This window comes from Camelina sativa, chromosome 10 (genome assembly GCF_030686135.1).
Source record: "Camelina sativa cultivar CO46 ecotype springtype chromosome 10, ASM3068613v1".
Classification (NCBI taxonomy): Eukaryota; Viridiplantae; Streptophyta; class Magnoliopsida; order Brassicales; family Brassicaceae; genus Camelina; species Camelina sativa.
The window spans coordinates 24,487,978-24,501,755 of NC_141889.1; the positions used below are offsets into that span (position 1 = coordinate 24,487,978).

A 13,778-nucleotide genomic window follows, 5' to 3' on the forward strand; every position below is an offset into this window, starting at 1 on the left:
TGGTAACGTACTTTTTTTTAGATCTTTGTGAATCGTACGTTAATTCTTCTTTTTTTTAATATACTTTAAAAATTTAAAAAACTAGCATGTATTTTGTGAATGGTAACGTTCGTTAATTCTTTTTTTTTTTTAGATACAACTAAATTTAAAGTTTTAAACTTTGATGAAAATAATAATGATTCTTTGACAGTTTGACCAAATAAAAAAGAAAAATTTAATGGGGTTATATATTTCATAATGGGCCTACTTGTATCAATAATAAAGGCCCAATGTTAATTACGAGCCGGTCTCGTTGTGGTGTGTTTTGGAGGAAGAATCAGATAGACCGAAAAGATCTAAACAAGCGTACGTTACCATTTTTCCTTTTGCAAATTATTCTATTCTTTCTAAACTAGTCCCTGAAGTTTTTAATATTTAGTGAAAAAGAATCAGTAAGAAGACTTGAACAGTGTAGTCAACTTAAACTTGAAACGAAAGACCAATGTCTCTCTCGTATCGTCTTCCTCTTAGGTAGCGATTTCTTCGTTTTTCTTCTACAGTTTGATTCCCATTAAGCTCTGCTTTTGATGGGTAATTGAAAAGTTTGATTCTTTTTTCTGTTTTTACGAAAAAGCGATCTGATTTAAACCCAAGACTCTGATACTTTTTGGCTAATCCCAAAGCTGCGTTTTTTTATCTTGGAAGTATGAATCAGGTAAGACCTTTTACAGCCAATTTTGGTTTTTTATGAGTGTCATCATATATTTTGGGTTTTAGCTTTATAGTAATTTTGTTGCCAACTTGATTTGTGATAATAGATGAGGAACGGCGATTTAGGGTCAGAATCATTTGGTCCTTGCTTGCTTCTGTCTGTTCCAGACGATGTAATTGCTATTATCGCTCGTTTTGTTTCTCCAAGAGACATTTGTAATCTATGCTTATGCTGCAAAAGTCTCTGTGAGGTTGTGGATTCAGAGAATATCTGGCTTGTGCAATGTGATGTAGCAAAGGTTCTTCCTTTATCTGAAATTGTCCAATGGCGAGTTGAGGTCTCTTGTTACAAGGCGCTTTGTAGGTTTCTTGTTGATGTGGTGAAGCCTCTTGTTGGTATTTGGGTTCACCAAAACCCTGAACTTGGGAATGTTGTTTATGTGATGCCTGGTTTCTTATCTGTTGTTGGGTGCCGGATTATTCCACAACAGGTTGGTCCTTTCGGGATTGAGGAGGCTTGTGTTATGTGGTCACCCGTGTTTGAGGTTATCTGTGGTTCTGATGGCTCTGCAAAGTTTTTCCTCCATGGAAGAGACGGAAAACTCAACTGCTGCGTGCACCCTGGTTTCGTTTTGGGTATTGAGAAGAGTTGTAATGTGCTTTTACTTGAGGTTGAGCCGAGGCGAGAGGTGACTGTGTTGTTGGGAGAGACAGAGGTTCGGTTTCCATTTCGTAATCTACCTTTTAGTTATAGAAGGAATTTGCTTCACATAGTGACAAGCACTGTTGGTATACCTCTACCTGATCTATCAAGTGAGAGGTTATTTCCAACGTCGAAAGATGATGAAGTGGTGTTGTTGGAACGTAGAACCATGCTCCTTAAAATGCACAAGTTTGGTGGCGACTGGAATCACATGAACCTGGAGGATGAGTGTATAAGTATTGCAAATCAGGTAGACATAAAGAAATCGTGGAAGGAACTTGGTTTTGATATAGATATTGGCAACATGGATGCTGGGAATCAGATACAGGGTACACAAAAGAAGAGCTTAAGTAGGTATTTCAGAAGTGGTATAAAGCAAATTCTCGGGAGGTCTAGTTCTTCGAAGAACACGTCTTCTTCAAGAAGTGAGACTAGACCTTGGAATCTCCAAAGATTTCTTAGCTTTGGTGATTCACTAGGCCTTAGTGTCAAAGCTTCCAAAATTAAGCTGTCTTCTTACCAAGGTTGGCCAAACATGGACGAAACCTGCTTTGCCCTATATAAGCTACCAGTTAAGAATCCCATCGCTAGTGAAGAGTATGCAGGCTTGTGGGGAGGAACTTTTGGTTGGCCACCGGGAACATGTACTGAAGATAAACCCGGAAAGGCTCTTTTTTTACTGATGCTCTCTTATGAACAGTCTCAAGATGGTACTGATAGGCTTCTTATAGGGACGAAAATACTAGAAGGGACTCACTACGGGATGCATCCTAATGGATCTGCAATGTTTGTTATAAAGATTGATTCGCCTTCCTTTGAGCTTTTTCCTTTCGAAACAAATGGAGAAGAATTTGAAAATTCTTACGAAGGAGAAGGTACTGCGAAGGGTTATGGTTTCCGGTATCCTGGTTACAAACCTGGTACCCTTTTCGTGACATCTAAAGGTCTTCTCATGTTTGTTTGGAAAGCAACTAAAGTTGTGATGACATTGCAAAGACTTGACCTTGGAGATCTCTTAAGGAAAGGCATGTGTGTACCGCCTTTACCACCATGTCTGAATTTTGCTTATTTGACAAAATGTCACGCCAATGTGTTTGCCCCGGAGCGAAGAAGATGATACGAGAGTCCTGCAACAGATTTGAAGATCTGTTTCCAATATAATCTCATTATTGAAGATTATTGATATTTATACTCAGATTGGTTGTAACGTGTCCGTCTAATACTAAATATAAAAACATGGATTACTATAGAAAACAGTAAACCTGGTTTATCTTTTGGTCTTGCCTGATTCAAGGAATTGATGTCTACATGTTAAAGAGTCTCCTCGAGTTGTCACAGCAACATTTACTCTCAGATGGCGTTTATAAATGACCATTCTTCGGTATATATATTTTTGAATTTTTCTTTTAATTATTGATGAATTGTTGATTGATGGATTATCTAACCAATTTTGACATATTTTGTTAATGGTAACAATATAAACGAAGCAAATTGGTTTTTTGACTAGTTAGTGGTAATTAAATCAAACTACTAAAAGAGTAAAAGGTAACAATATAAACGAAGTTAATTTGAAAAAAAAATATAAACGTGAATTATGGAGGATGAAATTATCGAAATTAAATAATTTTTGGCTCTTTACCAAGCCCAATAAGAATGGTTGTTAGTGACAATATATATATATATATATATATATATTTATTATTTATTTATTTTAAGAGTTTTTTTTGTCCACCGAGAGTTTTTAATTTTCTATCAAAATTAACTGAAATTTAATATCTAATAATTTCTTTTAAAAAAATTGTGTATAGAATATAATTTCAAGTTTATTACACTATCATCTATAGTTTATTACACTATCATCTATACATATATATTTACTTTCATATGAAATATATATATATATTAGGTAAGATTTCGTGCCATACATTTACAAATGGGAAAAATGTCGTTTTAACCATGAATTTTCAAAAACACGCCATTTAAACCATCAACTTTGCCTGCGGCCATTTAAAACATATAGTTATAGTTGACTTCCTCTTTAAAACATAAAACATCATTGACCAGGCCAAAATCCCCAAGTCTTAATTTGGGATGACGTAGCAATTAACCCTCGTTAACCCCCGTTAGCTCCTCTGTTACGCTATCGTTAACAAAATCCGTTTGGTATTAAACGACGTCGTGTTATCCACAGTTTAGAATCCTAAAAAATCCCTAAATCGCATTCTAATCCCTAATTAAACAAAATCCCTAATTAAACGAAATCGAAGCTCTTTGCGATGCCAAAAGTGAGAAACAAAGGGGTGATTTCGTTTGTCGGAGATGGAATCGAAGCTCCATCACGAGACGAATCACAGAGTCTTGTTGTGTATGATAGCAACGATGTAGATGCAGCTCCACCGCGAATCAAAACAAATAGTGTTGTCGGAGATGGAGCTCCACCGCAAGGCGTCTCGGAGTCTGAGGTCGGAGACAAAGTTCAAGGTGGACCTTCTGAAGGCGTATCAAAGTCTGTTGCCGGAGGCAAAGGTCGAGTTAGAAGAGGACGAAAACGAAAAACAAAAGTTGTCGAACCTGAGTCTGATATGGAGCCGGAAGTGGAACATGACAGTGATGATGATTGCATGCTATATGGTGATGATGACTTCGATGGTGCTGATGATAAAGTAGATGGTGGAGAGGCACGGTGGAGAGGAAGAAGTGCACGGTGGTTTAGATGTTGAAGAAATTGCTAATGCAGACATTGGAGACGACTTCCCAGAGACTGCTAGAGGAGAAGAAGCTGGTTCTAATTCTGAAAGCGGGGATGATGTATGGGATCATGACAAGCTTCCAGATCCTTTGTCATCTGATGACGAAGATGAAGCAGACAACACTGACAATGAAGGGAACGGTGATGGAGATGTTGACGATCCAGAGTCTTTGCTAGCAGTGGAGAAAACTTTCAACTCTCCTGAAGAATTTAAGCTTGATGTGTTGATGTACTCATTAAAGACAAGGTATGACATTAAGCTATATAGATCCGAAGCTTTGATGGTTGGTGCAAAATGTTGTTATGTAGATGAAGATGGTCGTCAATGTCCATGGAGAGTTTATGCCTCATATGAGAAGAAGAAGCATAAGATGCAGATAAGAGTAGTTGTGAATGAGCATATATGTGTGAGGTCAGGCTATACGTAGATGTTGAAGCGGTCTTCTATTGCGTTTTTGTTTGAGGAAAGGCTGAGAAAGAATCCAAAGATGACCAAATACGAGATGGCTGCTGAGATTCATAGGGAATATAACTTGGAAGTGACACCAAACCAGTGTGCAAAGGCGAAGAACAAAGTTATGAAGACAAGAAAGGCAAGTCACGAATCTCAGTTTGCAAGGATATGGGATTATCAAGCTGAGGTGTTGCAGCAAAACGTAGGGTCCGAATTTGAGATAGAGATAATCCCTGGGACAGTAATTGGAAGCAAACAAAGGTTGTATCGTTTATACATTTGTTTTAAATCCCCAAAGGATTCATGGAAAGAAACTTGTAGACCCATCGTAGGATTGGATGGAGCTTTTCTGAAATGGGATATTAAAGGTCATGTTTTAGCAGCAGTAGGAAGGGATGGAGATAATAGGATTGTTCCTCTTGCTTAGGCAGTGGTAGAAATTGAAAATGATGACAACTAGGACTGGTTTGTGAGACATCTCTCAGTAAGCTTGGGTCTTCAAACAATGATAGATATAGCTCTAATCTCAGACAAACAATCGGTTAGTCATTTCATTATATGTTTAAGGTTTTTTATGTTTGTTTGTTGACATGTAAGGTTTAACAAATGTTTTTGTTTTTGTGTGCAGGGTCTAGTTAAAGCTATACATAACATTCTTCCACATGCTGAGCATCGACAGTGTTGTAAACACATCATGGATAACTGGAAGAAGGACAATCACGATCAAGAACTTCAAAGGTTGTTTTGGAAGATAGCATGCGCCTACACGACAGGAGAGTTTGCTGATCGAATGGCTGAGCTAAAGGCGTACAATCCTCAAGCTTATGCAACCCTGCGACTAACGAATCCACTGACATGGTCCAGAGATTTCTTCAAGATTGGTACTTGTTGCAATGACAACCTTAACAATCTGAGTGAATCCTTCAATAGAACTATCAGACAGGCCAGGAGAAAGCCATTATTGGATTTGCTTGAGGACATTAGGAGGTAATGCATGGTCAGGAATGCTAAGCGGTTTCTCATAGCTGACAGGCTGAAGACAAGGTTTACCAAAAGAGCACATGCGGAGATTGAAAAAATGATAGTTGGGGCAGGGAATTGCCAGAGACTTATGGCCAGACACAATATTCACGAATCTCATATTGCAAGGAAGTCAACTATAACTATATGTTTTAAATGGCCGCAGACAAAGTTGATGGTTTAAATGATGTTTTTTTGAAAGTTTATAGTTAAAACGACATTTTTCCCATTTGCAAATCTTATGTTATAGATATAAAGATATTTAATGATGAAATTCGAAAATGGTGGTAACGAGTCAGTGACCGTTGCCAAACTGTATTGTGATGAATCAAACAATTCTTTAAACATTTACTCTGGTATCACAACTCTCATGACCGCATTGACTATGCATCTAGATTTAAAAAAACAAAAATCGTATGGGTTTAGAAGATTAAAAAACATTCTACTCCCTTTTATCATATGAATTTCTATGAACTTTTCTTGTATCACAAAGTTTAATTTTCTGTATATATTTATCAGTTAATATAAAGACATTGTAAATTTCAAAAATTATTAAATGAGAATTCAAAAATTTGATGAATTACTATTAGTTAATAATTATAAAATATTATTATAAATAAATAATACACTTATAGCTAAACATTAAATGTTTTTCTTAATTTATGTGAAAATCCAAAACATCATCTATTGTAATTTTTTACCCCAAATTTGCTCCCATTCAAGAACACTATGACAAATAAATTATAACTTACTCAAATCAATATATTTTTACAAATCTTGTTGACATCTGACCTTAAACCACTTTTGAAGTTGAAGATGTTTTTGATAATGTTTTTCAAAACATTCTAGCGGTTACAATTACCCGTAAAATTTCTATCTGCACCCACTCAAAAGCCAACATAATTATTTTTCTATTGAAAAATCATTGCTTATGATTGAAAAATTGTTTTTTTCCATTAGAACATTATGATCTTTATCGACAATTTGTTAACGTTTTCGTCGAAAATTTACAATAGACATGACTCTGTCGAAAATTTTGTAGGAAAACATACCTTTTTTTTATTGTAGTGCATTGTTCTTATTAGCAATCTTCACTTCTGCCTTCTGGAGTACTTTCAGTTTGATTTCAAACTAGAAAAAGTCACTACTGATTTTCTAGGTAATTTTTAAGTTTATTTCTCTTTCCTAGTAAATAAAGCTCAAGTGAGAAAGACTATATTTTGCTAGATGTTTTGCTATATTTTCTTAATTCGAGGGTTTTGTTACGATGTTTGTTGTAATCAAAGAATAATAAATATCTCAATAATAAATAGTAATTGGTAGGATTGACATTATTTACTTTCAAAATTTTGCAATCTTTCAAAATAAGTAATCTTGGTAAGTAATATACAGTAAAACTCTATAAATTAATATTGTTAAGACCATAAATTAATAAATATTAAATTATGGAAAAATTATCTATTTATATTTTGATTTTTCATATTTAAAAAACTTAGGCTATGTATGTTTGAGAGGGTTTTAAGGATTTCAGATTATAGATTTTCAATTTAAAATATAGATTTTGTTTTTCAAATTCTGAAAAGAAGAAAAATTATAATGAATAGTAAAAGGGTTTGGTGGCAAACAATCTCAAAAACTCATTAATGTGGGATTTGGATTTTGTTTAGGTTTGTCAGGACAAAAAAAACTCAAATTCTAGATTTTCTATTTTTTTGAGAAAACCTCTTTGATAATCTTGAATGGTTATAATATAATTCATATCCAAAAAATAAAAACTCATTGTTAGAATTGACATTTGTACCAAAGATTTGGAATCATTTAAACCATCTAAAAAACCCATTAAAATTAAATTTGGATTTTGTTTAGGAAATTGCAAAAAAAAAAAACTCAAATTCTTATTCTAGATTCCTTTTTTAAAAATGAAACCCTACTCACAAAATCTTGAATGGTTATAAAATAGATTTTAAATAAAACTAAAACCAAAAAACTACACTGGCCTCAAAATCAAACAATTTGAAGTAATTTTTTATCTTATTATTCATAAATCATTTAATTTGGATAAACCCTGGCCCAAGTGTATACACTCAATAGACCCATTGATTCTTAGAACCTTTAACACAATATAAGCCCAATTCACGGCCCATTTTAAAGCTTCCGCTTTCCATCTTTCACAACTTCGATCATCTCTCTCAGAGGACATATCCGAAGCTTCTCCGATCTCGCAATTCACAGAGCCAATTGCAGAGAAGGATCCACGTTTCATGTGTTTCTTCTGATTCAGGAGAACAAAGGGATCTGATTTCAATTGAGTTTTAAAAGCAAGCTCTCTCACTCTCCACCGCATCGGCTCAAGCTTTCACCATTGTCTCTTCCACTAAAGAGCTTCGCCTCCGTTCACCATTACTCCGTTACAGTTGTATCTCTTCTCTTTTAAAAGAGTAGAAGCTAGGAAAGGTTTTGGATCTCCTTTTCCCGATCCCGATCTCTCCTGCCAAATTCCCCTGATTTTTGCAGTACCTCTGTGTCGTGATCTGCTGCCAGGTAAACTGAACTTGCCTCGATCCACTTCCTCCTACGCTTTTTGTTTTTGAAATCTTCGTTTAGAACTGTGATTAGTTCTCAAGGTTTCGTGGTTTTTGCTGATTTGCTATTACCTCTAATGAACTTAGTTAGATCTGAATTTGTGTTACTTAGTTTAGTTTTAGTCACTGGTATATCTGAAGCCTACGATTACACAGATCGGAATAAGTTACTGAGAATATCTGAATTTGGCGAAAGAGTTTGTGTAAACTGATTTAGTCAATGTAGCCTTCAGCAGATTTATGGAAGAGAAAGGAGAAAATGTAAGTTTGTGCATGTAACTATCTTCTGTTCAGCTAATGTATAATCGCCAATCACCTTAAGTGAACTTTCGATTTTGTTCAGTTGATATCAGGGAATGATTTACATAACTTTGTTTGGGCGTTGTTATTGTCAATTTGTTTCTAAGCATGAAAGCTTTTTACAATTTTCAGCCTGTATGCTCCGTGTGTGTTTTGGTTTTTGAGCCAAGAAGTTGGGACGAGTATGGGGTATCAAAATCATCCTTCGGGAAGTAACTCGTTCCATGGAGAGTTCAAGAGTTTTCACTCCAAACCGTCCAAGGGGGCTGTGGCATCCATGATCAATTCTGAAATTGGTGCAGTTTTGGCTGTGATGAGGAGAAATGTACGGTGGGGTGTACGCTATATTGCAGATGATGATCAGTTAGAGCATTCTCTTATCCATTCTTTGAAAGAATTGCGTAAGCAGATATTTTTGTGGCAAAGCAATTGGCAAAATGTTGACCCAATACTGTACATACGGCCTTTTTTGGATGTTATATTGTCCGATGAAACTGGGGCTCCAATCACTGGCGTTGCTTTGTCATCTGTCTACAAGATCTTGACCCTTGACATTTTTACCCTTGAAACCGTGAATGTGGGAGAGGCAATGCATATCATAGTTGATGCTGTAAAAAGCTGTCGTTTCGAGGTAACTGATCCAGCCTCAGAGGAAGTTGTTCTGATGAAGATTCTTCAAGTTCTGCTGGCTTGCATAAAGAGTAAGGCCTCTAGTGGATTGAGTAATCAAGACATTTGCACCATCGTCAACACTTGTTTGCGTGTTGTTCATCAATCAAGCTCCAAAAGTGAATTGTTGCAGCGTATAGCTCGCCACACAATGCATGAGTTGATTAGATGTATTTTCTCTCAACTTCCTTCTATCATCCCCTTGGCTAATGAAACAGAATTACATGTCGGGGATAAGGTAAAAATCTTTTATGCAAGCATTTTTAAAAAGTTTGTTCTACATGTTTATCCCCTATAGATAGAAGATTTAAACATGCACAAAAGTGTATTGCGTTATGATTTATTTGTTAAGCATGTTGATTGATAGAAGATTGCTCATCTTAAAACGTACGCAGATAGCAATATCTTGTCAAGAGTGTTTGTTGTTCACAAATTTCTAACGCTATTCTATGTTGTCTAGGTGGGAACAGTGGACTGGGATCAGAATTCTGGAGAAAGCAAAGTTGAAAATGGAAATATTGCTAGTGTATCTGATTCTCTCGACACTGAAAAAGATTCTCCAAGTTCTGAGATGGTTATTCCAGAAGCAGAAGTTCGAAATGATGAAAAGAAAACTGAGGTCAACGATGACTTGAATGTTGCTGCAAATGGTGAAAATGCAATGATGGCGCCTTTTGGTATTCCATGCATGGTAGAGATTTTTCATTTCTTGTGTACCCTATTGAATGTTGGAGAAAATGGTGAAGTCAATTCCAGATCCAACCCAATAGCGTTTGATGAAGATGTTCCTCTTTTCGCTCTAGGCTTAATTAATTCTGCTATAGAACTTGGAGGGCCTTCTTTCCGTGAGCACCCAAAGCTGTTGAATTTGATTCAGGATGAGTTATTCTCTAGCTTGATGCAGTTTGGTGTGTCCATGAGCCCTCTGATTCTTTCTACAGTTTGCAGCATCGTTCTTAATCTCTACCTAAGTCTTCGTACTGAGCTTAAGGTACAGCTTGAAGCTTTCTTTTCATATGTACTTCTGAGGTGTGCACAGAGCAAACATGGCTCTTCTTATCAGCAACAGGAGGTTGCTATGGAGGCTCTGGTTGATCTTTGCAGACAGCATACTTTCATGGCTGAAGTGTTTGCAAATTTCGATTGTGATATAACCTGCAGCAATGTGTTTGAAGATGTTTCAAACCTGCTATCCAAGAGTGCCTTCCCAGTTAATGGGCCTTTATCTGCTATGCATATACTTGCATTGGATGGGTTAATTTCTATGGTTCAGGGAATGGCTGAGAGGGTGGGTGAGGAATTGCCCGCTACAGATGTTCCTACACATGAAGAAGGATATGAGGAATTCTGGACAGCGAGATGTGAGAATTACGGAGATCCTAATTTTTGGGTTCCTTTTGTCCGAAAGGCAAAGCATTTAAAGAAAAAGCTGATGCTTGGGGCTGATCATTTTAACCGTGATCCTAAAAAAGGCTTACAGTATCTCCAAGGGATGCACTTGTTGCCTAAGGAACTTGATCCAAAGAGTGTGGCATGTTTCTTCAGGTATACATGTGGGTTAGATATGAATCTTATAGGAGATTTCCTCGGAAGTCATGACCAGTTCTGTGTTCAGGTGCTTCATGAGTTTGCCAAGACGTTCGACTTCCAGAACATGAATCTTGCTACTGCTCTGCGTCTCTTTGTAGGTACCTTTAGGTTGCCTGGCGAGGCACAGAAGATACAGCGAGTGCTGGAGGCGTTTTCTGAGAGATACTATGAACAGTCACCACATATACTGATTAATAAAGATGCTGCCTTCGTGTTAGCTTACTCGATTATATTGCTGAACGTTGATCAGCACAACAAGCAGGTGAAGACAAGGATGACTGAAGAAGATTTCATCCGTAACAACAGGGAGATAAATGGAGGCGCAGACCTTCCTAGAGAGTACCTATCTGAGATTTATCATTCAATTAGCAGCAGTGAGATTCAGATGAACGCAGATAAGGGAACCGGCTTCCAAATGATTACTGCCAGTCGTTGGATTAGTGTGATTTACAAATCCAAAGAAACCAGTCCCTATATCCTATGTGACTCTGCATCCCATCTGGACCGCGACATGTTTTGTATTGTGTCTGGTCCCACTATTGCAGCTACGACAGTGGTTTTTGAGCAAGCAGAGCAAGTAGATGTTTTGCAGAGATGTGTCGATGGATTATTGGCCATTGCAAAACTTTCAGCATATTATCATTTGAACGGTATTTTGGATGATCTGGTTGTGTCTCTCTGCAAATTCACACCTTTCTTCACCCCGTTATCTGCCGATGAAGCTGTTCTTGCTTTAGGAGAAGATGCCAGAGCGAGAATGGCTACTGAAGCTGTTTTCTTGATTGCAAATAAATATGGTGACTATATCAGTTCGGGCTGGAAAAACATACTGGAATGTGTCTTGAGCCTCAATAAACTCCAGATTTTACCAGTTCATATAGCTAGCGATGCAGCGGATGACCCAGAGCCGTCAACTAGTAACTTGGAGCAAGAAAAACCATCCACAAATCCGCTGTCAGTAGTATCACAGCCACAAACCTCAGCGGCGCCTCGCAAATCATCTAGTTTTATTGGTCGGTTTCTTTGGTCTTTGGATGTGGAGGAGACGAATGCATTACCAACGGAGGAAGAACTGGTAGTTTATAAACATGCTCGTGGGATAGTGAAAGATTGTCACATTGATAGCATATTCTCAGACAGCAAGTTTCTCCAAGCTGAGTCTCTGCAGCAGCTTGTTAACTCTCTCATAAAAGCACCCGAGAAAGATGAAGCTAGTGCTGTCTTTTGCCTGGAGCTTCTGATTGCAGTAACTCTTAACAACCGAGACAGAATCCTATTGATTTGGCAAACTGCTTATGAGCATATCTCGGGTATAGTTCAATCAACGTCAACACCATGCGCACTTGTTGAAAAGGCTGTTTTTGGTGTTTTGAAGATTTGCCAGAGATTATTGCCATACAAGGAAAATCTAACAGATGAACTTCTGAAATCACTCCAACTGGTTCTCAAGCTTAAGGCAAACGTGGCTGATGCATACTGTGAACGAATTACACAAGAAGTTGCCCGTCTTGTAAAAGCGAATGCATCTCATATTAGATCTTATGTTGGTTGGCGAACGATCGTATCTCTGCTATCAATCACAGCTCGGCATCCAGAAGCTTCTGATGCTGGATTTGAAGCCCTCCGGTTTATAATGTCAGAAGGAGCACACTTGTTACCTTCAAACTACATTCTCTGTTTAGATGCAGCTGGGCAGTTTGCTGAATCACGACTTGGTGAAATTGATCGGTCCATCTCAGCAATTGACTTAATGTCAAACTCTGTTTTTTGTCTTGCAAGATGGTCTCAAGAGGCGAAAAACTCTGTTGGAGAAGATGATGCTATGATGAAACTAAGTCAAGATATTGGAGAAATGTGGCTCAGACTTGTGGAAAACCTCAAGGGAGTTTGTCTTGATCAACGCGACCAAGTGAGAAACCACGCAATTTTAATGTTGCAGCGAGCTATAGCCGGTGCAGAAGGGATCATGTTACCACCACCTCTATGGTTCAAATGCTTCGATTCCTCAGTCTTCCCATTGCTAGACGATTTGCTCGCTATTTCGATTGAGAATTCAAAAAAGACTTTCAAGAAAACAGTTGAAGAAACGCTTGTTCTCGCCACGAAGCTCATGTCAAAAGCTTTTCTTCAATCACTTGAAGATATCTCACAGCAACCATCATTCTGTAGACTCTGGCTCGGTGTCTTGAACCGTTTGGAGACTTACATGTCAACCAAATTCAGAGGGAAACGCAGCGAGAAGATCCATGAACTCATACCGGAACTGCTCAAGAACACATTGCTGGTGATGAAGACGACGGGAGTTTTATTACCAGGTGATGACATCGGAAGTGACAGTTTCTGGCAACTAACGTGGCTTCACGTCAAGAAGATATCTCCTTCTCTGCAATCTGAAGTTTTCCCACAAGAGGAGCTTGATCAGTTTCAGAGACGAAACGCAAAGCCTGAGGATTCTCCGGCACCGGAAAATGAGGCCCGAGACTGAGACGGTGGTGGAGTAGAGAATATTTGTTCTATACAGATGAAAAAAGCATATTCAAGAATATCGAAATTTTTTTAGCAGTATAGCTTTTTTATGTTTTTTTTAAAACATAGTGAATCAGTGATTATAATACTTTTGGAGTTCGGAGGGTTTGGGGTTTTTTCCTAAAATGGAATGTCACGTTGTTGAAATTATGTGGTTGATTGGAAATATATTTGGAGGCACTTTGGAAACTGATGGTCTTTCCTATATTATTTTTTCTAAGGGAGTTGAAATATATCTCTTTTGCTTCAAATTCGTGTGCAATCCGAGAAAGTTTTCCTAAAAAAATTTGGTTTTTACTCACTCAAATCTATAATTTGATGTGAATATGCAATGTCAGCTTGTAACATTTTGACCTTTGTAGATGCTTTTTATCATTTGACTTGTTCTTGTCTATAGATTAGATGACAAATCTATCTAATGTTTTATTGTCTACTAAGTGCTTCCCTACGCAACCAGTTGATTGTGGTGTAGTTGGCATTTTCTTGTTTTTTTTG

The 13,778-nt window shown here is 37.4% G+C and overlaps 3 protein-coding genes across 4 annotated transcripts; all 3 read left to right on the forward strand.

Annotated features, from left to right (window-relative positions):
* Positions 1-437: 437 nt before the first annotated feature.
* Positions 438-2,779, forward strand: LOC147937290 (F-box protein At5g39450-like). The gene is made up of 2 exons (XM_087470357.1): positions 438-694; positions 798-2,779. Exons 1-2 carry the CDS (start codon positions 686-688, stop codon positions 2,508-2,510), a joined length of 1,722 nt encoding a protein of 573 aa, XP_087326483.1. The 5' UTR covers positions 438-685; the 3' UTR covers positions 2,511-2,779.
* Positions 2,780-4,570: 1,791 nt separating this feature from the next.
* Positions 4,571-8,410, forward strand: LOC147937291 (uncharacterized). The gene is made up of 4 exons (XM_087468734.1): positions 4,571-4,964; positions 5,082-5,137; positions 5,225-5,583; positions 8,221-8,410. The coding sequence occupies exons 1-4, from the start codon at positions 4,571-4,573 to the stop codon at positions 8,408-8,410; spliced, it is 999 nt and encodes a 332-aa protein (XP_087324860.1).
* On the forward strand, positions 7,759-13,472 carry LOC104719629 (ARF guanine-nucleotide exchange factor GNL1). 2 transcript variants are annotated; one of them, XM_087469618.1, is made up of 4 exons: positions 7,789-8,157; positions 8,355-8,459; positions 8,631-9,405; positions 9,628-13,472. In XM_087469618.1, exons 3-4 carry the CDS (start codon positions 8,683-8,685, stop codon positions 13,240-13,242), a joined length of 4,338 nt encoding a protein of 1,445 aa, XP_087325744.1. In that variant the 5' UTR covers positions 7,789-8,157; positions 8,355-8,459; positions 8,631-8,682; the 3' UTR covers positions 13,243-13,472. The 2 variants fall into 2 exon arrangements, with proteins under 2 accessions (XP_087325743.1, XP_087325744.1); XM_087469617.1 differs by lacking the exon at positions 8,355-8,459 and having other exon boundaries at positions 7,759-8,157.
* Positions 13,473-13,778: the final 306 nt, after the last annotated feature.